General features: G+C 49.0%; 1 protein-coding gene across 2 annotated transcripts in view; it reads right to left on the bottom strand.

Moving 5' to 3' along the window:
• Positions 1-1,137: 1,137 nt before the first annotated feature.
• The window catches only part of LOC116967488 (F-box/WD repeat-containing protein 1A), a 27,953-nt gene continuing 4,153 nt past the window's right edge, over positions 1,138-24,937 (bottom strand). Inside the window, exons 2-13 of one of the 2 annotated variants that reach the window (XM_033014092.1) lie at positions 20,446-20,523; positions 17,541-17,772; positions 14,801-14,987; positions 13,134-13,230; positions 11,583-11,720; positions 10,616-10,734; positions 9,482-9,731; positions 8,066-8,184; positions 5,899-6,009; positions 5,650-5,728; positions 4,098-4,285; positions 1,138-3,239 (exon numbers count right to left, since the gene is read on the bottom strand). In XM_033014092.1, the coding sequence (XP_032869983.1) occupies positions 4,124-4,285; positions 5,650-5,728; positions 5,899-6,009; positions 8,066-8,184; positions 9,482-9,731; positions 10,616-10,734; positions 11,583-11,720; positions 13,134-13,230; positions 14,801-14,987; positions 17,541-17,772; positions 20,446-20,523 (1,572 nt within the window). In that variant the 3' untranslated portion in view covers positions 1,138-3,239; positions 4,098-4,123. The remainder of the gene's footprint in view (positions 3,240-4,097; positions 4,286-5,649; positions 5,729-5,898; positions 6,010-8,065; positions 8,185-9,481; positions 9,732-10,615; positions 10,735-11,582; positions 11,721-13,133; positions 13,231-14,800; positions 14,988-17,540; positions 17,773-20,445; positions 20,524-24,937) is intronic. The other variant, XM_033014093.1, reaches the window with a different exon arrangement.

The following is a 24,937-nucleotide window of genomic DNA, read 5'->3' as shown; positions in this document are numbered from 1 at the left end:
GTACTCCACCCAGGATAGGCATCAAAATCCTGGAGTAACTCAGTGGGACAGGCAGCATCTCTGGAGAGAAGGGAGAGGTGACGTTTCGGGTTGGGTGGAGACCCTTCTTCAGACTTCAGAGAGTCTGGGGAAAGGGATACGAGAGATATAGACGGTGATGTACAGAGATATGGAACAAACGAATGAAAGATATGCAACAAAAAAACTATGATAAAGGAAACAGGCCATTGCTAGCTGTGGCCTAGGTGAAACCAAGTATCGACAGTGAGACTCAACAAGACGACTTTGAAGCTGGTATGACTTGGGCGGCGGAGGGATGGATGGGGGGGGGGGGGGGGGGTTGTAAGGGTTACTTGAAGTTAGAGAAATCAATGGGTTGGAAGCTGCCCAAGTAAAATATGAGATGGTGTTCCTCCAATTAGCTTGTAGTCTACCCAGGTTTAGTTACAGAACTTCAGGAAGTGAACAACAAAGAGGGTGCAGAAAAGGTTCATAGGATTGGTTCCTGAGCAATGGATTTGAAATCAGGTCTGCTTTCTTCCATGTGGAGAGGGTTGACAGGCGTGTCCAATACATTGTTTTGACAAAGAGATTCAAGGCTCCTTAGTGTCGCTCCTGGCAGTAGTCGCGAGACCAAAGTCTCAACGTGCTGTCTAAAAATAAAGACAGGGTAGACAAAAATGCTGGAGAAACTCAGCGGGTGCGGCAGCATCTATGGAGCGAAGGAAATAGGCAACGTCTCGGCCCGAAACCCTTCTTCAGACTGATTATCTATGGAACGAAGGAAATAGGCAACTTTTCGGGCCGAAACCCTTCTTCAGACTGATTATCTATGGAACAAAGGAAATGGGCAACTTTTCGGGCCGAAACCCTTCTTCATACTGATTATCTATGGAACGAAGGAAATAGGCAACTTTTCGGGCCGAAACCCTTCTTCAGACTGATTATCTATGGAACGAAGGAAATAGACAACGTTATCGGGCCGAAACCCTTCCGGGTTTCGGCCCAAAACGTTGCCTACTTCCTTCGCTCCATAGATGCTGCCGCACCCGCTGAGTTTCTCCAGCATTTCTGTCTACCTTCGATTTTCCAGCATCTGCAGTTCCTTCTTAAAAATAAAGACATTTTGACATTCGATATCCTTGCAAGTCAGGGGAATGGTAAACTGCAATTTAATCACAAACCACATCTCTTCAAGAATGCAATTTTTTGTTTTTAAAAAGACTACATAAATAATCCACAGAACAAAAAAAGAAAATGTAGAAAAATAGCACAGCTCACTACCAAAAGCCACGGTCTAGGAACGAAGAGAGGACTTAGAACTCAAAATGAAAATCAAGCTTGAGGGCCACGAGAAGACAAACTGCTTGACCGGCGCAGATGGGTCGCAGGGACCTTGTTCAGGGCACTGGTGGTAGCTCGCCACCTTGTGGGAAGAGGGTGATGGTGGAACGTCCAGAGGAGAACAGGGTCCCTCCCCAGCAGCAACTCTGGCCGGTGCCAGCCCCGTGTCGGAGTCCTCCACCCTCTGCTGCTTTGGTCACTGTGGTGATCTCATACCATCACGGCGTTCTTAACCAACAACCAAAGGCTCGCCCTCCAGCCCAGCTCGCCGCAGAGATGCTGGAGATTTTGGACTCCACCGTGTCCATTGGCTGGGGGTGGAGGTGGACACTGATATCATCGGCCACCCCCCAGTTCTTTGTGTCGCCAACTGCACTGACCCAACAGGGTTAAGTCGATGGAGGTTGCAGGCAAGAGATGTAACAGTGGCAGATATAACAACCCAACATGTTGTCCCAGGACCCAAACCCATCCTCACGAGACACTGCTGTTGTCTCAACTTCAAGAGGCCCGCAGGTTTGTTGATACACGAAAGAAAAACTGCTTAAAATAAACCAACAGAAAAGGTGCTCTACCATACACAAACTGTACAAAAGTAACTTAAATTGCACATTGGTTTCATTCAACACAAAAGCTCCCTCCCCTTCAGAAGGGAGGTGACAGCATACAACTATACAACATAATTGTCGGGGACTGAAACAGCACTCTGACCAGATCTACACTCTTTGTCTTTGATCAGTCCGCCTGTTTCCAGTGCGCTGGCTCCTGATCGGGATTCACACCGGCCACTTGCCCGCGGGCAGCTCACTGAAACAGTCTGTGGGCAATGGGTCATGCAGGAGTCCTCTCTCTCGCTCTCTCTCCCTCTCGCTCTCTCTCGCCAGGGCAGTGTGGAGCTTCCAGGTCTGGCATTGTAACCTGTGGTCCGAGTCCCGGCTGCGTGGCCAAACGGCAGCGGAGTCCGAGCCGCGGGTCTAGGCTCAAAGGAAATCCCCGGCCTCATCCTGGGACTCCCGAAGTTCAGCGCAGACCTGCGCCCGTTCTGCCCGCAGTCTCCGTTCTCTGGCGCGGCTTTTTGTCCGGGAGACAACATCCATCCCCATTCTGAGAGAACGGAGCCTAATTCACAATGGCAATGCCGCTCCACCAAGTCTACGTGCCAGAGAGACACACGTGCTGCTCTTTGTGCTGAAGGAAACTCGTTGTTGGGAGAGCGAACACCCCCTCTTCCAATCCACGCTCCTTGGCGTACGGCTGTACTACTTTGCCCCGTGCCCCGTGTCCGAGGAGGGTTGGCTGCGTCTGCCATGGGAGATGGTGGGGGAGGGTGGGGGGGGGAGAGACATGGCCGGGATGCCACACTTCAGTTGGGTTCACCCTCCACCTCACTCCAGGGCCCAGAGGCACTGAGGTCAACCTGTGGGATCTTCTGACCTGTGGAGCTCAGTGCCATCTAGGATCTTTATCAGAGAACAGAGGGCAGAGGATGAGCACAGTGTAAAAGTGCACCAACACACACTTGGGTCACCTGGGTGCAAGCAGTCACCGATTGCCAGCGGCCATGACCACATTTCCCTTGACAAAGATTTTGCTGTTTTGACCTTCTGCCGTTGAAAGTCCCTTCAAGTTTTCAGTCCCTACAAATGTTCAAAATTAACTGGGGTTTGGGCTGTTAATTGCGATGGATGTGGAGAGTTCGTTTGTTGATGCGATGATGGATGTGTGTGGCAATGGGGTGGAAACGGGTTTCCCCTCTGTCGCAAACGCTCGCACTCTTCACTCAAAGCACCAAGGCCGCTCTGACCCGCCAACCCCTTCAATGCGATCGCTTCATTATGGATGTGTGGCTCAGGTTTGTATATTCGCTGTCGAAAGGCTGGAATTCTTTCAGGCATCTAAAGAGAGAGAGAGAGAGAGAGAAGCATTAATACTTAAAGTGAACGTAGAGAGGCGATGCCACCAGTCTTTTTATTTCGTTTTTTTTGTTTTAGAGATACAGCGCGGAAACAGGCCCTTCGGCCCACCGGGTCTGCGCCGACCAGCGATCCCCGCATATTAACACCATCCTATACCCGCTAGGGACAATTTTTACATTTACCAAGCCAATTAACCTACAAACCTGCAGTCAAGTCTCAAACCATGATAGAAATATAAACAATAGGCGCAGGTGTAGGCCATTCAGCCCTTCGAGCCAGCACCGACCGCTATTCAATATGATCATGGCTGATCATCCAGAATCAGTACCCCGTTCCTGGTTTTGTCTCATTGAGGCGGAGATGCTGTTGGAGGGGGAGAAACATAGAAAATCGGCGGAGGAGTAGGCCGTTCGGCCCTTCGAGCCAGCACCGCCATTCAATATGATCATGGCTTCTTCTTCTTGCGTATGGCGTGCAAAGCCTAAAGTTGTAGGACAACTTGTTCCATTTGATCTTATTTGATTGTGCACGTTGATTGCATTCGTTGAAACAGGGCGGACCACGTGAAGGTTGCAATCTCCCACCCCATGATCATGGCTGATCATCCAGAATCAGTACCCCGTTCTTGCTTTCTCCCCATATCCCTTGATTCCATTAGCCCCAAGAGCTATATCCAACTCTCTCTTGTATACATCCAGTGAATTGGCCTCCACTGCCTTCTGTGGCAGAGAATGAGGGTGAGTTCATGTCAACACGTCACTCTGTGAAAGGGGGGGGGGTTTGATCTCGGACTCAGCAGCTCAGCTCCTCAAGCAGAGGGAGGGAGGCAGTGCTTACCGTGACTGGTCCGCTGGCGGCTCCACCTATCTGGACACGTAGGTGTAGGTGCGCGGCGCTGCCTGCGAACCGTCCCCCTGCTCTGACGGTACGTTCAAGAAGTCCCAGATCAAGATGGTGTCGTCGTGGGAGCTGCTCACAATCTGGAACTCGTCAAACTGGAGCCGGAATACTCGCCCGGAATGCTCCTGGTGGCCGGAGAGAGGGAGGGAGGTTACACAGACATAAAACCCAGGCCCGACTCCCACCTTCCCTTACAGAACCCCCGCTTCAATCCTGAACTCGGTGCTACCTGTGTGGAGTTCGCATGTTCTCCCTGTGACCGCGTGGGTTTCCGCTGGGCGCTACCACATCGTAAAGATAGGACACAAAAAAGCTGGAGTAACTCAGCGGGTCAGACAGCATCTCTGGAGAAAATAGGTGACGTTTCGGGTCAGACCCCTTCTCGACCCTATAACGTCACCTATTCCTTTTCTCCGGTGGTGCTACCTACACACTAAAGATGTGCCAGTTGCTTGGAGTGGCAAATCGCCTCTAAAGTGGCTGAGTGGTTGAATCTGGGGTCGTGCAGATGGGAATGTGGCGAGTGAAATAGCAACACGAGAGTGAATCTGTGGGAATGTTGATGGGAATGGGATTAGTATAGGGTCGGTGAGTTTGAGCACTTGATGGGTGTACGAGTCTATAACCCACTATCAAGGCCATTTCTCACCTCTCCAGCAGAAAACTAGCAACTACCTGTTAATTAATCTGAAAGAATTATGTTCCACGATGGTCACTTCAGATGGTATACACTCTCATTCAACTAGAGTGAGAATTGTTCCCTTTCAATCCCAATGAGTATCTGTGCCTGGAGGAGAGACTAACCCCTATCGGTCTCACTGGGGTTCTGTTGTGGAGACAGGTTTGCAGACTGAATATGTGTCTGCAAAAAGCCAGCACTAAGGAAAAAGATCCATCATGGAAGGGAGATACAAGGAACTGCAGATGCTGGAATTTTGATTACAATACAAAGTACCGGAGGAACTCAGTAGGTCAGCATCTGTGGAGGGAACTGAACCGATGGCATTTCGTGTCGGAATCCTTCTGGTCCCTTTCCTGTTAAGTCAGTTTATGGCTCCTTTGTTGGAGGTTTAGTTGAGTTTAGTTTAGAGATACAGCGTGGAAACAGGCCCTTCAACCCACCGGGTCCACACCGACCAACGATCCCCGCACACTAACACTATCCGACACCCACTAGGGCGAATTTACAATTATACCAAGCCAATTAACCTACAAACCTGTACATCTTTGGAGAGTGGGAGGAAACCGAAGGACATTCTCACATTCTCCCCACGCAGGTCACGGGGAGAACGTACAAACTCCGTACAGACAGCACCCGTAGTCGGGATCGAACCTGGGTCTCCGGCGTTGTAAGGCAGCAACTCTACTGCTGCGCCACAGTGCCGAGGTGGGGTGGTGCACAAGGAAGTAAGCTGGAGGTGCAGCTGGCTCTAGTGTTCAGTGGGTCAGACAGGGCGTCCCCATACCCAGGGAAAGCGCGGGAACTTACCACCAGGGTCCGCAGGCAGAGGGTCCCGGCCGGCGACCGCGGGTCCAGCGCAGCCACCAGGTCCCACACCTTGATTTTGCTGTGAAGCGAGAGGAGAGACAACGGTCACATTGACAGGCCGTCACTGCTGACTCTGACCCCCCAGGCACCAATCTGGCCATTATCCCACCACTGCTCGCGAACACGTCAAGGCATTTTGTTTCCTGCACCATAATCTCAAAGCAAGGTCCTTTGGGAAGTTCTGCTTACCCATCGTAGGCTCCACTGACGATGCGTTTGTTGTCAAAGCGGATGCATCTCACCAGTTCCTCGTGGCCCTCCAACACACGCAGACACGCTCCGCACTCAATGTCCCACAGCCTGCAGCGGCAAGACGTCAGTGCTTAGTTACTGCAGAGATACAGCATGCCCCACCCAGTCCGTGAAGACCATCCATCAGTCCTTCTCACACCTTACCCTTCCATATCTCCCACTCCTTCTCCCCGACTCTCAGGCTTAAGATGGGTCTCGACCCAAAACGTTACCCATTCCTTCTCCAGAGATGCTGCCTGACCCGCTGAGTTACTCCAGCATTTTGTGTCCATTCATTCACGCTAGCTCTATTCTCCCACTCTCTACACGCTAGGGGCCAATTAACCTATAAACCCGCACGTCTTCGGGAGGTGGGAGGAATGCGGAGGAAACCCACGCGGTCACAGGGAGAACGTGCAAACTCCACACAGACAGCACCCAAGGTCAGGATCGAACCCTGGTCTCTGCCGCTGGGCAGCAGCTCTACCTGCTGCGTCACCCCCAACACTTTCCAAACTTTGAGTGCAGGCTACTCTCAAGAGATTGCTGCAGCTGCCACTTCTGCCAAATGGCAAGACATGGCTGCAAATTCCTCCTTGGCGTCAGGAAGTGAAGCAGTACAGATACCCCACTATCTGTAGCAGAGTTGGTTGAAAGCTTCAAATTCCTAGGAAGAAATATCACCAACAATTTGTCCTGGACCAGTCACATCAAAGCCATGGCCAAGAAAGCACACCAACACCTCTGCTTCCTTAGAAGGCTTCGGAGGTTCGGCCTGTCCTCTACAACCCTCACCAACTTCTACTGATGCAATGTAGAAAGCATCTTATTTGGGATGCATCACAGTCTAGTTTGGGAACAGTTCCATTCAAGACCGCAAGAGTTGTGGACGTAGCCCAGACAATTACACAAACCAACCTAGTCTGAAGTAGGGTCTCAACCCGAAACGTCACCCGTTCCTTCTCGACAGAGATGCCGCCTGTCCCGCCGAGTTACTTTTTGTGTCTATCTTCCTATCCATTGACTCCATCTACACTTCAAGATGCCACAGCAAGGCCATCAATGTAATCGACATCCAGTCTTACTTCCCCTTCTCCCCTCTCCCAGCACGCAAGATGCACAGATGTTTAATAACGCATACATCCAGATTCAGGGATAGAAACATAGAAAATAGGTGCAGGAGGAGGCCATTCGGCCCTTCGAGCCAGCACCACCATTCATTGTGATCATGGCTGATCGTCCCCTATCAATAACCCGTGCCTGCCTTCTCCCCATATCCATTGACTCCACTAGCCCCTAGAGCTCTATCTAACTCTCTTAAATCCCTCCAGTGACTGCCCTTCCCAGATAGTTTCTTCCCAGCTGTTATCAGGCAACTGAAACATCCTACCATCGACCCTCAGACTATCTTTACTCTAAGTTTATTTGCACTAAATGTACCTTTTATCCTGTATTTGTGCACTGTGGACAGCTGGACTCTAATCACGTATAGTCTTTTCTCTGACTGTACAGCACGCATTTAAAAGCTTTTCACTATCCCTCGGTACACATGAGAACAATAAACTAAACTAAGCTGTTACTCAGGAAAATGGCTGGAGGCTTAATTCATCTGGGAATGCTGCTCCTCCGGAAGTACGGCTCAGATGAGACCAATCCGTGTCCCTACTGTCCCCCCTGCTGGATAGAACGGATGCCACAGCCGTTACGGGAAGTGTTCATTACAGATATTCTCCCTCGTTCAGCATCATCGAAAGTACTTGTCTGATCAAAGGTTCAAAGGTCAAAGGTTATTTATTAGTCACATACACCTAGGTGTAGTGAAATGCTTCTTGCCAGTGCATCATCACTTTGCCAATTCTTTGAGTTGCACCAGGAATAATTAAATGGCAAGCTTCCATTTGGGCATCAGAGTGGCATTACTGCCAGAAATAAACACAGTGATTGAAGATATTGTGACTATCGAAGGGACACGTGGATATAACACAGGCTGAGCAGGTGAGGGCAGTGTAGAAGGAGTGCTGTATTGCTGAAGATGGATGCTAATGGGGATAACTGTACAAGCAGCTTCCTCTTCTGCTACGGGCTACAGTTTGCAATAAATACCCAAAGTAGACAAGAGACTCACCGGATGGTGTTATCAGAGGAGCCGCTGACCACCAGGCGGTCTCTGTACTGCAGGCAGGCAATGCCTCGCTTGTGTCCATTCAGAGTACGGACAAACTCGCAGGATCCAGTGTTCCACACCTAGTGAGGGAATGGACAGAGATGCGTCATCATCGTACACCACACACGCACACACACAGCGAGAGAAGTCTCTACATTCACACTTTCTTCTTAAAGCGCAGTAATTGAGACAGCCAGGCAGTTGGGATAAACCTCTCAGGCGCAGGGGACAAAAGGAGCAACGAGGACTGGGTTAGCCACGGGAGACGATGGAAAATTAAGATGGGAACCAGAGGCGATCCATCTGTGGTTGTTTTATTATTCAGATAGTTGGAAGTATTTAAAGAGGTCGAACAATGTTTGAAAGATCAGGGAGTTGTGAACTAAGGGGAACCGACAGAGAAGAAGTGAGAGGGGCAGAACAGACCAGATGGGCAGCATAGTGGCGTAGTGGTTGAGCTACTGCCTTATAGTTAGAGAGGAATCAGAAGAATGGGTCCCCACCTGAAATGTCACCTATCAATCTTTTTCACAATTGCTGCCTGTCCCACTGAGTTGCTCCAGCACTGTCTTTAACTACTCATTTGATTCATTATTATCATTCAGGAAGGAGACAGTAATCCTCCCTGGATTGTGTAGGAAGGAACTGTAGATGTCATGTGTGGGAAAGATCTGCATAGGCTGGTTTAAACCGAAGATAGACACAAAAAGCTGGAGTAAGTCAGTGGCTCAGGCAGCATCTCTAGTGAAAAGGAATAGGTGACGTTTCAGGTCGAGACCCTTCCTCAGACTGCTTCTTTCTGAAGAAGGGTCTCGATCCGAAATGTCATCTTCCCTGGATTGGTGTATCTGCGATAGCAATATGCATACATCTGGAAAACCATTCAAGTAAAGGACAATTATAGCTGAGCAATAGATCATAAGAGATAGGAGCAGAATTAGGCCATTTGGCCCATCAATACTACTCCACCATTCAATCATGGCTGATCTCTCTCTCTCCCTTCCCCCCATTCTCCTGCCTTCTCCCCATAACCTCTGGCACCCGTACCAATCAAGAATCCATCCATCTCTTGCCTTGGAATGGAAATACAACTAGGTGACTAATGCCCCTGTCCCACTTAGGAAACCTGAACGGAAACCTCTGGAGACTTTGCGCCCCACCCAAGGTTTCCGTGCGGTTCCCGGAGGTTTTTGTCAGTCTCCCTAACTGCTTCCACTACCCGCAACCTCCGGCAACCTCCGGGAACCGCACGGAAACCTTGGGTGGGGCGCAAAGTCTCCAGAGGTTTCCGTTCAGGTTTCCTAAGTGGGACGGGCATAAAGCAATGCAGGAAGGGGCACGAAAGACGGCAGCAGAGAGAGCGGGAAGGGATCTTACTTTGATGGTCCTGTCTCCTGAAGCGGACACGATGTACTTATCGTCAAAGTCGACCACGTTGACGGCGGCGCGGTGGCCGACGAGAACTCGGCGCAGGGTGATGTCCGTGGAGGTGCTCATGTCCCACACGGCGATCGAGCGGTCCTTGGAGCACGTCACCATCATGCCGTTGGTGAAGCGCAGGTGGAGCACGGCTTCGCAGTGATGGATCAACGTGTTCAGCATCTCCCCAGTGTTCACCTCCCACACCCTGCGGGGGGGGGGGGTCAAACAAAGCAACTTCAAACAAACCCACCCACTTCAGAGCCTTTCACTGCAGAGCAGAACCAGCCAGAGCTACTGACATTGGGGCATTGAGAGAAGGGGGCAAAAGCTGGGCCATAATTTGGCCGCACAGGCACGACAGGGTACCAGGTTACTCTTTAACCCCGGCTGATAGGATTATTTTATTGGATATTCAAAATAAACTTTATTCAGAGTAAAAAAAAATATCCAAAACAGGAACTGTGCAGAAATTCTTCCGACATTCTCGGAGGCTACACAAACATTTAATGTGCCGTGATGTAATGTTTACAAATTTTACCCCACACCGTTGCCATTCATGTGGCCCCCTGGGGTGATATCCCTCCCCCTTATTTAGTTTAGAGATACATTTGTGGAAACAGGCCCTTCGGCCCACCAGGCCCACGCCGACCAGCGAGACCCGCGCATTAACACTATCCTACATACACTAGGGACAATTTTTACTTTTACCAAGTTAATTAACCTACAAATCTGTACGATTTTGGAGTGTGGGAGGAAAGTGAAGATCTTGGAGAAAACCCACGCAGGTCACGGGGAGAAGATACAAACTCCGTACAGGCGGCACCCGTAGTCGGGATCGCACCCGGGTCTCCGATGCTGCATTCGCTGTAAGGCAGCAACTCTACCGATGCGCCACCGTGATTTAAGTGGGGGGGGGGGGGGGTTTCCACCACCCCCTACGTGACCAGTGCTCCTCATCTTTCAGGCCCCCAGACTGGGTTTCCAGGGAGCGAGGGAGGGAGTTGTCCACGATGGCTGTACAGGTTTATACATCAATGTGTCAATTCCCCACTGTATAACCCAACTACAATTGCCAGCAGCCACACGTACCGGACTGTGGAGTCAGACGATCCAGTGATGATGACTTTGTCATCGTACTGTAAACAGAGCACTGAGCCGGTGTGGCCAGTCAGGACGTTCTTACACTCCAGCGTGTTCTTGTCCCAGATCTGCGAAGAGGGAAAGGCAAACACCGTCAACAGTAATGCAATTGAATGCTGTTTCTTGTATGCGTTAGAAAGAACTGCAGATGCTGGTAAAATCGAAGGTAGACACCAAATGCTGGAGTAACTCAGCGGGTGAGGCAGCGTCTATGGAGTGAAGGAATGGGTGACGTTTCGGGTTGAGACTCTTCTTCGGAATCACGGACCCGAAATGCGAGTCTGAAGAAGGGGCCTTGATCCGAAACATCACCAATTCCTTCTCTCCTGAGATGCTGTCTGACCCGCTGAGTTACTCCAGCTTTCTGTGTCTCTCTTCGGCTTAAACTGGCATCTACACACACTGTGACATGTCAAGAGACACAGCCCACACAATATAAGCAGAGTCAGAATTTTTTTTTTAAGAAGGAACTGCGGATGCTGGAAAATCGAAGGTAGACAAAAGTGCTGGAGAGACTCGGCGGGTGCAGCAGCATCTATGGAGCGAAGGAAATAGGCAACGTTTCGGGACGAAACCCTTCTTCAGACTGAAGGAAATAGGCAACGTTTCGGGACGAAACCCTTCTTCAGACTGAAGGAAATAGGCAACGTTTCGGGACGAAACCCTTCTTCAGACTGAAGGAAATAGGCAACGTTTCGGGACGAAACCCTTCTTCAGACTGAAGGAAATAGGCAACGTTTCGGGACGAAACCCTTCTTCAGACTGAAGGAAATAGGCAACGTTTCGGGCCGAAACCCTTCCGGGTTTCGGCCCGAAACGTTGCCTATTTCCTTCGCTCCATAGATGCTGCTGCACCCGCTGAGTTTCTCCAGCACTTCTGTCTACCTCAGAGTCAGAATAACTTTCTCTCACTCACCTTGATAGTGTTGTCACGCAGACCACTGATAATTTTCTGGTCATCGTACTGTAAACAATAGACCCCTTTGCTGGTTTCACTGTGGCAGTGAATCCGCTGTAAACCATGATGTCCACACCTCCAGTTGGATTCAATGGTCTGAAAAAGAAACAGGCCGTTGGTGTTGCTCAACTTCCTCCATTCCCATTTGCCTTACAACGACGTCCGTAGATAGACAAGTACAATTGCAGGAGCGGGCCTCTCTGGCCCACAATGTCACAATGATGCCAGGACCAGCCTTTACCTAATCCTTGTCCCTCTAATCCCTGCATATCTATGTGCCTATCCACGTTTCTGTTAAATGCCAACACCGTATCTTCTTCCACCACCAGCCCCGTCAACAGGTTCCAGGCATTACCCATGAGGGTTGCCAACTGTCTCGTATTAGCCGGGACATCCCGTATATATTGGGCTAAATTGGTTTGTCCCGTACGGGACCGCCCTTGTCCCGTGTTTGACCGCTACTACTCGGGTCGAGGGGACTGTCGGGTCGGAGCGCCGCGTCCGGACCCGCCTCACCCGTCCCGACGTAGTGCAGCCCATGGAGTGCAGCAGCAGCAACACCTCGCCCATGGCCCCGTCGGTCGGTCGGTCGGCAGCCCGGCCAGTTGTCCGACCTTCGGACCTTCGCTTACCGCCGACACCACCACCACCACCCCTCCTTCTCATGGCCGATCATCGGTTCATGAGTTGGACGGGGCGCTGGACTTTGGGCCAAAAACTCCTCAGCTGGCCCGCTGGCCGGCTGGGCTTTGTGTGCAGTCCAGCACCCGGGCCAACTCATCATTCACCCAGCCACGGCCGAGTCGGTCAACGAATTGCCGTCGGGAATTTGTCCCGTATTTTGACCCTTTGCCCCTTACTTGGGAGTGAGAAAGTCGGCAACCCTATTAACCACCCGCTGTGCACATGTCCTTTAAAGTTTGCCACACTCACCTTAAAGCGATGGACTGTTTTACCCTATCCATGCTTCATAAATGTATACACATCTATCGAATCTCCCCGCAACCAAAGCCCACCTCCTCAATCCCACCTCAGTTTTTGTCTTTTCATCTCTGGCCTCTGTCTAACCACCTGCCTATCAAAACCCACCTCACCTGTATCCAACACCTATTGTTCAAGAAGGAACTGCAGATGCTGGAAAATCGAAGGTAGGCAAAAGTGCTGGAGAAACTCAGCGGGTGCGGCAGCATCTATGGAGCGAAGGAAATAGGCAACGTTTCGGGCCGAAACCCGGAAGGGTTTCGGCCCGAAACGTTGCCTATTTCCAACACCTATTATTTGCTAGGCTTTGTCGTGCCCCTCCTCTGTTCCAGTTTTCCCTACCACCCCCCTCCCCTCCCCCCAACCACAATCAATCTAAAGAAGGGTCCTGAACCAAAACGTTATCTGTCCATGTTCTCCAGAGATGCTGCCTGCACTCATTTCGTTTGCTTTCAACCTTTGATTTATATTTAACAGATGGGCTTTCCCTCAGCAATCAATGTCTGGAGAAGAAACTGTGGCTCTTACCTCTATATCTTGTATAATTTGTGGGTACAAGGATCGGTAGAAGCAATCTGGAGGCAAAATACCATCAGAGGGCTTGTTTTTAAACAGGTACTGGATCCTGCACAGAAAACAAAGACTTTCACGAATAGTTCACAGATCATCTCAACTTCAAGCTCATTCTTACAAAAAAAGTTAAGAGCAAATATTCACTTTGGGACCATCTGAGTTTTGTAAATCGGGAACGGAATTCACATCACGCATTTGTGTAGGAAAGAACAGCACATGTTGGTTTAAATCGAAGGTAGACACAAAATGCTGGAGTGACTCAGGCGGGACAGGCAGCATCTCTGGAGAGAAGGGATGGGCGACCTTTCGGGTCGCGACCTTTCTTCAGCATTTTGTGTCGACCTTCACATCTCACATTTGTTGGATTAGTTTAGAGATACAACATGGAAATAGGCCCTTCAGCCCATCGATCACCCGTTCACACTAGTTCTATGTTATCCCACTTTGTCACCCACTCCCTACACACTAGGGGTAATTTACAGAGGCCAATTTACATATAAACCCGCACGTCTTTGGGATGTGGGAGGAAACTGGAACACCCGGCGGAAACCCACACAGGCATAGGGAGAACGTGCAAACTTCACGCAGACAGCACCCGTGGTCAGGATCGAACCTGGGTCTCTGGAGCCGTGCCACCCCCCCATCCCACTTCACTCCTCTCCAACTGAACCACTGCAAGTGGTTTATGACACACAACCGGGTTCAAATTAATGCAGACCCCTGATGACAAAGGTTAAATAGCCAAGAGAAGATGTGGAGCTACAAGATAAATGTCAACAAATAAGACATTTTCGTTGGCCACTTTAATCAGGTAATTAAAATTGCATTCATATTTAGTCTGTGCAAATAATTCTTTGCATTTCACAACATTGGTGGAGTCTTTGATCAAGGTGGCCACCATGTCTGGATCCTGGGTACAGGGGGATTCAACACCAGAATTTGTTCTGTCTTTCAGCGGAAACATGGATCATCAGTGTCTTAACTCCGCTATCGGAAGCAAGGACACTTAAACTCTAAACTGTCTCTGTAATGTATAAATCATAAACATTTAAGAACCATTTAGACAGGAGAATGCAAACTATGAAAACTCCATTTTAACTCCTGGTAGTCCTTTGAAGTTTAACCTGCCATGCAATTTGCTGAATTTAGCTTCCTGGACAGAGTAAAATCAAATTCAGGAATAGTATTTCTCAAAATAATTGTGTAATTATATATATATTTTTAAATCATCTGTAGGGGACCTGGACATTGCTGGAAAAGTTAGCCCATCCGTCACCAACTGTGGTGAAGGTGCTGCCATGGACAGCGGTGTTATTAGATAGGATAGGAACTTCCAGCAATTGGACCCAACGACAATGGAGGAATGACAACTTCCAAGTGAGGAGACCGAGCCGAGGACAGACAGGCCAGTACGGGAAGGGGAAGGGGAATTGAAGGGGCTGGCACACAGGAGCCTAGCAGCCTCCTGGCCTAGAACAGCTGGGAGGGTTCCTGCAAACCGTTGGCATTTTGCCTGTCATTCGTGGTGGTCGAGGTCTTTTACTTGGGAGGTGATGTTGGAGCCACCTGGGTAAGTGACTGAGTGCTGTTTGAAAGCGCCACACACCCCAAGCGCGCCTTACCATCCCCTCCGCTCCGAAAGCCCCTTCCAGAGGGTATCTGTGCGCACCATCCTCTCCATCAGTTTCTTCCAGAGCATTCCGTCGGAGATGACCCGGTACCATTCCTTGCACACCAGCTCCGCGGCGCAGAGCGAGCGGGCATCCAGGAACGAGAGGATGTTCTCCGCAATGTGATCCAGACCGCGGGCTAAACACACACACACACAACACAGCTCGTTACACAAGGAAAGTGCGTCCGAGACTTCAAGAGTCAAGAGAGTTTCATTGACATATGTCCCAGATGGGACAATGAATTTCTTGCTTGCTGCAGCACAACAGAATATGTAAACCTAGTACATAACGGGAGAAGAGAAAAAAAAAATCATATTCATAAGTGCCACCTTGGAGCTGTCTCAAGGACACCAAGTAGATACCAGTGGCAAACCGTTGTTTTACAGATATTGAGGCAAGTACTCCCCAGGGATATAGATCAGACAGCCTTTATTAATCATAGAGTGCAGGAAAAATTAAAAGCATCCAGCAGGTATTATCACAAACGTTTAAGAACCATTTAGACAGGAGCATGAATATGGGAGTAACTCAGCGGGTGAGGCAGAGTCTCTGGAGAAAAGGAATGGGTGACGTTTAGGGCTGAGACCCGAAACGTCTCCCATTCCTTCTCTCCAGAGAAGCTGCCTCGCCCGCCGAGTTACTCCAGCATTTTGTGTCTACCTTTGATTTGAACCAGCATCTGCAGTTCTTTCTTGCCCAGGTACGACAGGTTTAGAGGGATGTGGGCCAAATGCGGGCAAGTGTGGATGGGACATGTTGGTCAGTGTGGGCAAGTTGGGCCTGTTTCCACGCTGTGTGACTCTGCGCCTCAGTGACCAAGTGCGTCAAAGTGTGACGATGACAATGACTAAAAGAGTGGCAGGAGAAATCAATAGCAGAGGGCAAAGACACCGGCACTGGCATGGTCAGGCACGGGGCTGTTGAATGGTGCAGCAGGCTCCAGGACAGGACGATCTCTTCCTTAGACCTAAGGGCCTGTCCCACTTGGCCATTTTTTCGGCTGACGACCGGCATTATTGACCGACAGATCAAGGTCACCACAAAACTTGCGGCGTGATGACGTTTGATGCGCGGTGTTTTTTCCAAGTGTCGCAACATTTTTTTTGTCGCCGCTGGATTTTAAAATGTTCAAAATCTTTTGGCGGCACTGATAGACACCGAATAAAATCGGCCAAGTAGGACAGGCCCTTAACTGTGCTTGAAATAAGACGGAGAAGCAGTATAGGCCGTTACAGTGTAGAGGCTGTGCGGGAATATTGTGACGCAGATGTAGATGCGCGGAGCCGTTTTTAAATCTCGGAAGACTAGTTGAGAGTGTAATCAGTAAAACAAGCAGGACACTGGGATCCAGCAGAGCAGTCCTCCCTAGCACTGCTGTTGCCAATGCCGATCTGAAGAAATATTCTAGAACAGGGTTCAGGGTCACACTGTTTGTTCTATTTGGGAACTTGCTGTGTTTCTTGCATTATGCAGACAACTACAAAGTACCTCTTCTCTGGTCCAGACATGTTGAAAGGGATGTATTACACACCCCAAGGTTACTCTGCTCATCTATGCTGTTACGAGATGGCAAACTTTCCTTTTTAGTTTTAAAAATCCGTGTACTTTGTCTTGTTAATAAATGCTAAAAAAAAATCAAAACAAAATCCACTGCTTGCGCACTGGATTGTTTCCACACCGAGTAGTGACCTGCTGCCGTTATCTGCATTTCTCTCAATATTCACCGCAGAATCCCCCCCCCCCTCCCAACATTATTCATTTGCAATTGTTTCTGTGTTAAATTCCGGCCATTTTGCCATTTCGATTTCTTGTTCTTGTGTTGTTAGCAAACTTACTAACCAGCCCGTCTACATTTACACCCACGTCGTCTATATATAACAAACAACAAGAGGTCGCAACACAGATCCCTGCAGAACTCCACTGGTCATAGACCTCCATCCAGAATAAAACCCACCACTAGCGATGTGGTCCTCAATTCTAAACGTGGCTTCACCAACACCTTGTACAACTGTAACATCGCATCCCAACGTCCATACTGCACACCTTGACAGATGAAGGCCATTGATAAGGAACAATCATTTTAATGGCAGTGAATTTTGATCTGGAAGGCGTTGCCAGAAAGGCACAGCCCTACCACGCATCACACCACATCTTCTCCATTCTGCCATCTGGGAAGAGGTACAGGAGCATCAGCAGCAAAACCAGCAGGATGCTCCACAGCTTCTTCCCACAGGCAATGAGACTGATTAACGGACTGTGTCCCCTCCCCATATATCATTCACCAACACATTCAACCTCGTCCATACTTTGACAGCTAGCCACCTGCCAAAGTAAAGCCACTGTCGGTCGGAATGTCTGCTTTTATTCTATTGTAAATTTTAGGCCTACTTTCTGTTTTTAGACATGGTAATTTTAATTTGTTTTTAAAGCTCTATGTATTTATCCTTTTTTTTTTACTAACTACACTGAATGGAAACTGATTTGAGTAACGTTTTTTTGTTTCCTCTGTGTCTGCAAGTACTCAGTGAAAATGATATTAAATAAATACTGAATACCGAAGAAAAAGGAGGGGACAACAGGGCTATGCGATAAGAACGAAGGATTGGAAACAACAATGTCCTGTGTAATACAATCATGCAGCCTCCGGACACCCGACCACAATACTTCAAGCCCTTCCCTGTCCACATACCTGGTAAGACGGTGATAAAGTCCCTCTGCAACATTGGTTTAAGATAGGAGTTGATGTGGCCGTGTTGGTAGTGACACATGCGGGATATCAGGTTCTCGACAAATTCCACCTGGTCGGTCTCTGTCCACTGATCGAAGTATTTCACACACTGCTCTTTCTGCTTCTCATAACTGGTGGAAGGCTTCCGCTGCTTGGCTGCGATCATACTCGATGTGCCAATGCTGAGTTTAGTCTGCAAGGGAACAAAACGCTAACTTGTGAGTAGGGGAGGCAGCTGGGGCTTTCTTCAAATTGCATTTATGAAGACTTTGGTGTTGATATTAACCCAGGAGAGTTTCACAGAGGAATCAGGAGAGAAGTGAATGGAGGAGAAGTTTGGAAAAGCGGAGCTGAAAAGGGTGTGGTGAAGATACCAGATTGTTACAGCCAGATTATTAAGTGTCTTGGAAGCAGAGGGAATGGGGGATTGAGGAGATTAAAAGATAATTGTGATGGGTGATGTTCTATGGGCAGCTTAAAGGGCCTGTCCCACTTACGCGATTCCTTCGGCAAATTGCCGGCACTTGCCATAGTCGAAGCAGTTTGCAGAAAATTTCCAACGTGTTGAAAATCCAGTGGCGATCAGAAAAAGGTACGACTCACCCCGCGACATGTCGACACGTGACGCCTGTATGGTGGTGAGTAGTCACCCAAAGAGTCGTACCTTTTTCTGGTCGCCGCTGGATTTTCAACATGTTGAAATCTTTCGGCGACCTGCTGCGACTATGACGGGTGCCGGCAAGTTGCCGAAAAAAAACACGTGAGTGGGACAGGCCCTTTAGGGTAGGGCTAAGGCCACGGACATATATTTTCCTTCTGATCAAGCCTCTTAAAATTCACTTCCTCCAAGTAAATACAGTTTGCTCTCTCTCCCACCATCAACCATCATCACCTACCACCATCATAATGAACTTTTGCTTAGCAAAGGAAAGCTTTGTGATCTATCGAGTCCCATGTATATCGTCATAAATGGCTTTCAAGATGAATCTCATTCCCAGGTGGTCCATGGCAACTCATGTACTTGATAATGGACCCAGTTAGACTGCACTGGAGCACAGCGTAGAGTTGTGGTCTCCTCACGCGAGGCCAGATATTCTTGCGATAAGAATGCAACACAAGTTCATCAGACTAATTCTTGGGCCAGGAGCTTGTCTTGTCAGGAGAAACCAAATAGACTGGGCCTACACACCCGGCAGTTCCGACAAATTAGATCTTGTGAACCGCACAAAGTGTAGATGCAGATGTAATGTTGTGCGGGCTGAGGTGTCGGGAACACAAGGAGTGAGATGAGAAGATCTTTCGCCCAGAGGTTAGTCAATCATTGACATTCTCCAAGTCTCCACAGTCCTCTGGGTTAATCATCGAAGATATTCAGGACAGACATCAATATTTCTTTTGGATATTAATGGATTAAAGGACAAGGGCGTTGAGGTGAGGTGGGACGAGGCAAAGAGCATCATGGCACCAATCGGACGATGGTGGAGAGGCAAAGGTCACACTGTGTTCTCTTGCTTCCCTTCTCATGTTCTCCAGGTGTTCTGAAGGTTTCTGTCTCTGAGACAATCAGGCAATGATGTTCAGACCCACGCCACTGGCTGAGTGGCCTTTCCCCCAGCTCCCCTCTAACTGTGCAGGAGCCATGAGTCTCAGGGTCTGTGGTGGGACTGGCAGACTGGGTGGTGTTTGGAGCCACATCACATGGAAGGATTAAATGTCAGAGGTGAAGGTTGTGTTTTCACTCTGGGCATAATTTACCACCAGACACAGACTGAACGGGAGGTAGACACAAAATGCTGGAGTAACTAATCGAGGATGCTGCCTCGCCCGCTGAGTTACTCCAGCATTTTGTGTCCACCTTCGATTTCATCCAGCATCTGCAGTTCTTTCTCACACGGACCGAGCGGGTGCCACCGTGACAGTGCGGGTGATACCGAGGCCTGTACTCATGACGCCAGTGTTCCGCATTGCCACAAGAGAAACCTGCCCGCACACAACAGCAACACAAGCACCAGGGGCAAGCACAGCTGGACAGCAGAATGGACCACAACTCACTCCAGACATTCCCTCAGTGATGACTAAACCCCCTGCAAGGCCATTAACCTGGTTCGCCATCAGAAATGGAGCTGAAGATAGGGATACTGCCAACAAAACTATTGTGGAGTGTCCAGACCAATATTAATAGTTGATGGAAATCTAGTTTTATAGACAATAGGTGCAGGAGTAGGCCATTCGGTCCTTCGAGCCAGCACCGCCATTCAATGTGATCATGGCTGATCATCCCCAATCAGTACCCCGTTCCTGCCTTCTCCCCATATCCCGTGACTCCGCTATTTTTAAGAGCCCTATCTAGCTCTCTCTTGAAAGCATCCAGAGAACCGGCCTCCACTGCCCACTGAGGCAGAGAATTCCACCGACTCACCACTCTCTGTGAGAAAAAGTGTTTCCTCGTCTCCGTTCTAAATGGCTTACTCCTTATTCCTAAACTGTGGCCCCTAGTTCTGGACTCACGCAACATCGGGAACATGGTTCCTGCCTCTAGCTTGTCCAAACCCTTAACAATCTTGACATCAGAATAACATCTTGGAAGGCTTGTACTCATCGGTCATATTGTTCAACCAGATGGTGGGAAACCGTGGAGTGCTGTCAGGAAGAGTTACATTTGGACAATTTCTAAGCGAATGGTCACAATGGCAAAATCTCCGCTCGGTCTGTTTAAACAAGGCATTTAACATTTCCCAATTGTGTTAGTACTGGGGGTGCAGAGAGTGGAAAGCCTCGCACCCTATCCTGATTCTGGTGATGTAAAACATGCATGGCTTCCAGTGGGAGGCAGGGCGACTGCCAGAGAAGAGATTTGAACCGTCACCTGATTAAAGGAGTTCTTTTCCAATACAAGTTTCTTACGGGGCTCGGCCTCATTAAGGTCATCGTGTCCGGACGCATTCTGGGAGCAGAAGAGAAAAAGAGCAGAGAAAACAGAGAGGGTCAGCACTGAGAGCTTCTCATGTTCAACCCACCGCCACTGGGCACAGGAGGGGAAACACAGAGAGAGCCAGGGAAGAGGCAAGGCAGAATGCAGTCTCTATGACACAAACCGGCAAAGGGAACACAAGTCAGTGGAGCTTAATGCCCTGAACATTCGCAGCAGAACTATCTTGTCAGTTTTATTTTTACACAAATACTATACAAACCGTTGGTTAGACTGCTTTAATCAAACATTCTCCCCCTTGTTGAGAGAGAAGACGTGCGAGTCGTGTTACTTTGCACTGTTCCTGTTCTATGACCGGTTTTAAAACATGGTCGTACAACACTATCACCGCCAGCAGACCGGAAAAGTTGTGATGGAGTTCAGCAAGAATCAAGATCCCCCCCCGGCCCTATCTGTCCACAAGCGCATGGTTCTTGCACAGCTCCTGAGGCAGGGACCACTCACATCAGGCGGCCAAGCACCAGGGAGGGTTCACCAATGCATGTTTCGTCAAATCGTTCAAAGCCGTTAGCCAGTGAAGTCAATCAGTCAGTGTCAGCAGCAACGCATCGGTCGAGACATGAATTAGTGTTTATTAAAGAGATGAGGGCTACATCGTCAACAGATTCCCACAACAAGCATTCTACCTCACATGCTCTCGTAACAAACAGAAAGCGTCAAGAATGTGGTTTCAAAAGTCACCTTGAGGAAGATGCAACATTCTCACCAACTGTGTAGGAAGAAACTGCAGATGCTGGTTTAAACCGAAGATAGACACAAAAAGCTGGAGTAACTCAGCGGGACAGGCAGTGTCTCTGGAGAGAAGGAAGGGGTGATGTTTCGGATCGAGACCCTTCTTCAGGCTCGTCAGGTGAAAGGGAAACACTGACTCGTCGGAAGAAGGGTCTCGGCCCGAAACGTCACCCCTTCCTTCTCTCCAGAGACGCTGCCTGTCCCGCTGAGTTACTCCAGCTTTTTGTGTCTATTCTCACCGACTGATGGTTGATCTTATCCCATGATCTGTCACCATGGAGCGCAGTGACCAGGAACAAGCAGTAGATGGAGAGTAAACCACTCGCATTACATCTGCCCCAACAAGCTGCAGCGGCCTCTGCTCTGGCACCAAAACACAACCTCTGCTCCAACCTCATTCATTTTTCTCAATATCCTGCCCATCATTTACCGTACAAATCTCCCAACGCTGCATTGGAATATCCAGCTCTTCATACCTCCAGCACTGACTACATTCCTATTATAAACAGCAATTCATGTCCTAGCCAATGCTTGTTTAACATCTGCTGATTTATTTTCCTGTCATTTTATATTTAAACATTCCACTAATATTATTTATATATAAACACACACACACACACACATACATACAGACACATGCATGTTATATTTATATATTTATTCACACGCACGCATACGAGTCTGTAGGTAGCATCACTGGAGAAAAGGAATAGGTGACGTTACAGGTCGAGAAGGTGTTTGACCCAAAACGTCACCCATTCCTTCTCTCCAGAGATGCTGCCTGTCCCGCTGAGTTACACCAGCTTTTTGTGTCTATCTTTGACACATACATACATATACATGGTGTGTAATATGACTTTGTGATATCATTGACTATCTGCCAGGACAGTTGTGTCTGTAGTTTTGCTTTTTTTTTTTTTAATTGTGCCGTGGGATTTTTTACTAAGTTAAATAAGATGCGCTGACAATGCTTCTAATTTTATTTGTTTATCCAATTAGGAATTTTGAGAGAAACAAATTTACTAAACCACCTTCTATACAACCCCATTGTTAATTTACAGTGAAGCAAAGGGCCGGAGGAACTCAGTGGGTCAGGTAACATCTGCGGAGGAAATGGACAGATGACGTTTCGGGTTAGGTCCCTTCTTCAGACAGTCCTGCGTGCTAGCTCTTCATTCAGTCCTCTCATAGCCATTTAATTTAGTTTAGAGATACAGCATGGAAACAGGCCCTCCACCCCGCACCAACCATCGATCACCCATTCACATTAGTTCCGTGTTACCCCACTTGACACACAAGGGGCAATTTACAGAGACCACAATCTACAAACCCGCACGTCTTTGGAGGCGAGACGAAACAGGAGCACTTGGAGCGAGGGAGGGAAGGAAGGAAGGAGGGGTGGGATGGATGTGCGAGGGAGGTGGGAAGAGCGAGGGAGGGGGGTGGGAGGGATGTGCAAGGAAGGGAAGGGGTGGGATGAACAAGGAAGGGAGGGAGGGAGGGATGAGACAAGAGACAATAGGTGCAGGAGAAGACCATTCGGCCCTTCTAGCCAGCACCGCCATTCACTGTGACTGTGGCTGATCATCCATGAGTGAAGGACAGTGGAATGAGAGAGGAAGGGAGGGTGGGGGGTGAACTAGTGAGAATGACAGTGGGTGCGGTGAGATTATTGGAGGTAACAGTGATGGTGGAATAGCCAGCCAGCCAGCGTATCACCAATAGTCATGACTATCAACGCACCATCAGACGCCCATCTCAAACTATTCCATTCGCCCCACGCAACCAGCACTGCAAATCTTATCACGGCTGATTCGGTTCTGATCCCCGCACAGGCGGGCGTAATAACCAAAGAGATCAGAACCAAATCTGCCGTGATAAGGAGAGATTTGCAGTGCTGGCGGTGAGGGGCGAATGGAACGGCCTCACTGGTTCTAGCTGCCAAGCATTTGCATTAGTTTCCATGCAGCATGCCAAGGTCAGCGCACCACAAGATCCTTGCAGCCACCTTGCAGGTGAGGTTGCATCACTGGAGCATTGCCACGCCTAGGGAGGAGCCAACTCCCCAAGACGGGCGCTATTCAAAAGCCAGCCCAGGAAGGGGCTACTGATTGGGGATGATCAGCCATAATCACACTGAATGGCGGTGCTGGCTCGAAGGGTCGAATGGCCTACTCCTGCACCTATTGCCTATTGAAATAATCAAAAGAAATCTAAACTTAATCCGTAAACTTCAACTGCGAGAATCTGTTATGAAAACAAGGAAATTCAGGGTGAAGTCAAACACAGGTAGCTGGTTGAGTTTGTGCCAGAAGCACACGTCACAGCACAGTCAGCAAAGAGGAAATGCCAACGGGCGAGAGGCTTTGGTTTCTGTTGGATGAGTGTCAACATATCATTCACAGTGTGGATTTGCTGTGAAACACCAGGATTTCTACCTTACTGCTCCTTCATGATGCCCTAAAATCAGTCTGGACAGACTGAACTCCCAACCTAAAACGTCACCTCTCTGTGTTCTCCAAAGATGCTGCCAGACCCGCTGAGTTACTCCAGCGCTTTGTGTCTTTTTTTTGTTGGTATAAATCAGCATCTGCAGTTCCTTGCATTTCCAAAGTACTTTCAGGCTGACCCACTCTGCGTGTTCCTGTCACAAGAGAGGGGGTATACCCGGTGTCAAGAGTGGGCACAGCAGGAACCCATTAACTACAACTGATGCTGGACACAGGATCAATGCTCTGCATTTCACCAAAGAATAAAGTTTGGTCCCTGGACAGTCAGTGTGAGACACTGTACATTCACCCAAGGGAAGCGATCAGGGTCTTGCTTTAACTTGTGCAAGAAAGAGCTGCAGATGCTGGTTAAAATCGAAGGTAGACGCAAAATGCTGGAGTAACTCAGCGGGTGAGGCAGCATCTCAGGAGAAAAGGAATGGGCAACGTGTTAATGTGTGGGGATCACTGGTCGGCGCAGACCAGTGGGCCGAAGGGCCTGTTTCCGTGCTGTATTTATAAACTGAACTTGTTCATTCAAACAACATCCTCTGACCTGGACCAGATCATAGTTGTGCAACGGTTTCAACTTCAAAACAGTCGATGAGCAGCTCACAGTGGCCGCAGCACGGCACTATCCTCACCAATACTCTCTCTCCAACATGTTCTCCCCATTAAGGGCCTGTCCCACTTACGCAACATTTTCGACGACTGCCGGCACCCGCCATAGGTCGCCGAGAATTTTCAACATGTTGAAAATTCAGTGGCGACCAGAAAGACGCTACGACTCTTTGGGTGACTGAGAGACTACTCACAACCATACAGGCGGCACCCTGGCGACATGTCGCGGGGTGAAACCTGTATGGTCGCGAGTAATCGCCCAAAGAGTCGTACCTTGTTTTGGTCGCCGCTGGATTTTCAACATGTTGAAAATTTTCGGAGACATGCTGCGACTATGACGGGTGCCGGCAAGTCGCCGAAAAAAATCACGTAAGTGGGACAGGCCCATTAGACAGCGCCTCACAACTTCCTCTAGGACCAATGGCGAGTGGTGAAAGTTTACAGTTACATTGGTATTCAGTAGCCTTAAGTAAGATAACAAGCTGGAGCAACTCAGCGGGACAGGCAGCATCTCTGGAGAGAAGGAA

This window comes from Amblyraja radiata, chromosome 39 (genome assembly GCF_010909765.2).
Source record: "Amblyraja radiata isolate CabotCenter1 chromosome 39, sAmbRad1.1.pri, whole genome shotgun sequence".
In the NCBI taxonomy this organism is placed as follows: Eukaryota; Metazoa; Chordata; class Chondrichthyes; order Rajiformes; family Rajidae; genus Amblyraja; species Amblyraja radiata.
The sequence above is the reverse complement of the archived record's forward strand: the minus strand, read 5'-3'. Positions and strand labels throughout refer to the sequence as shown.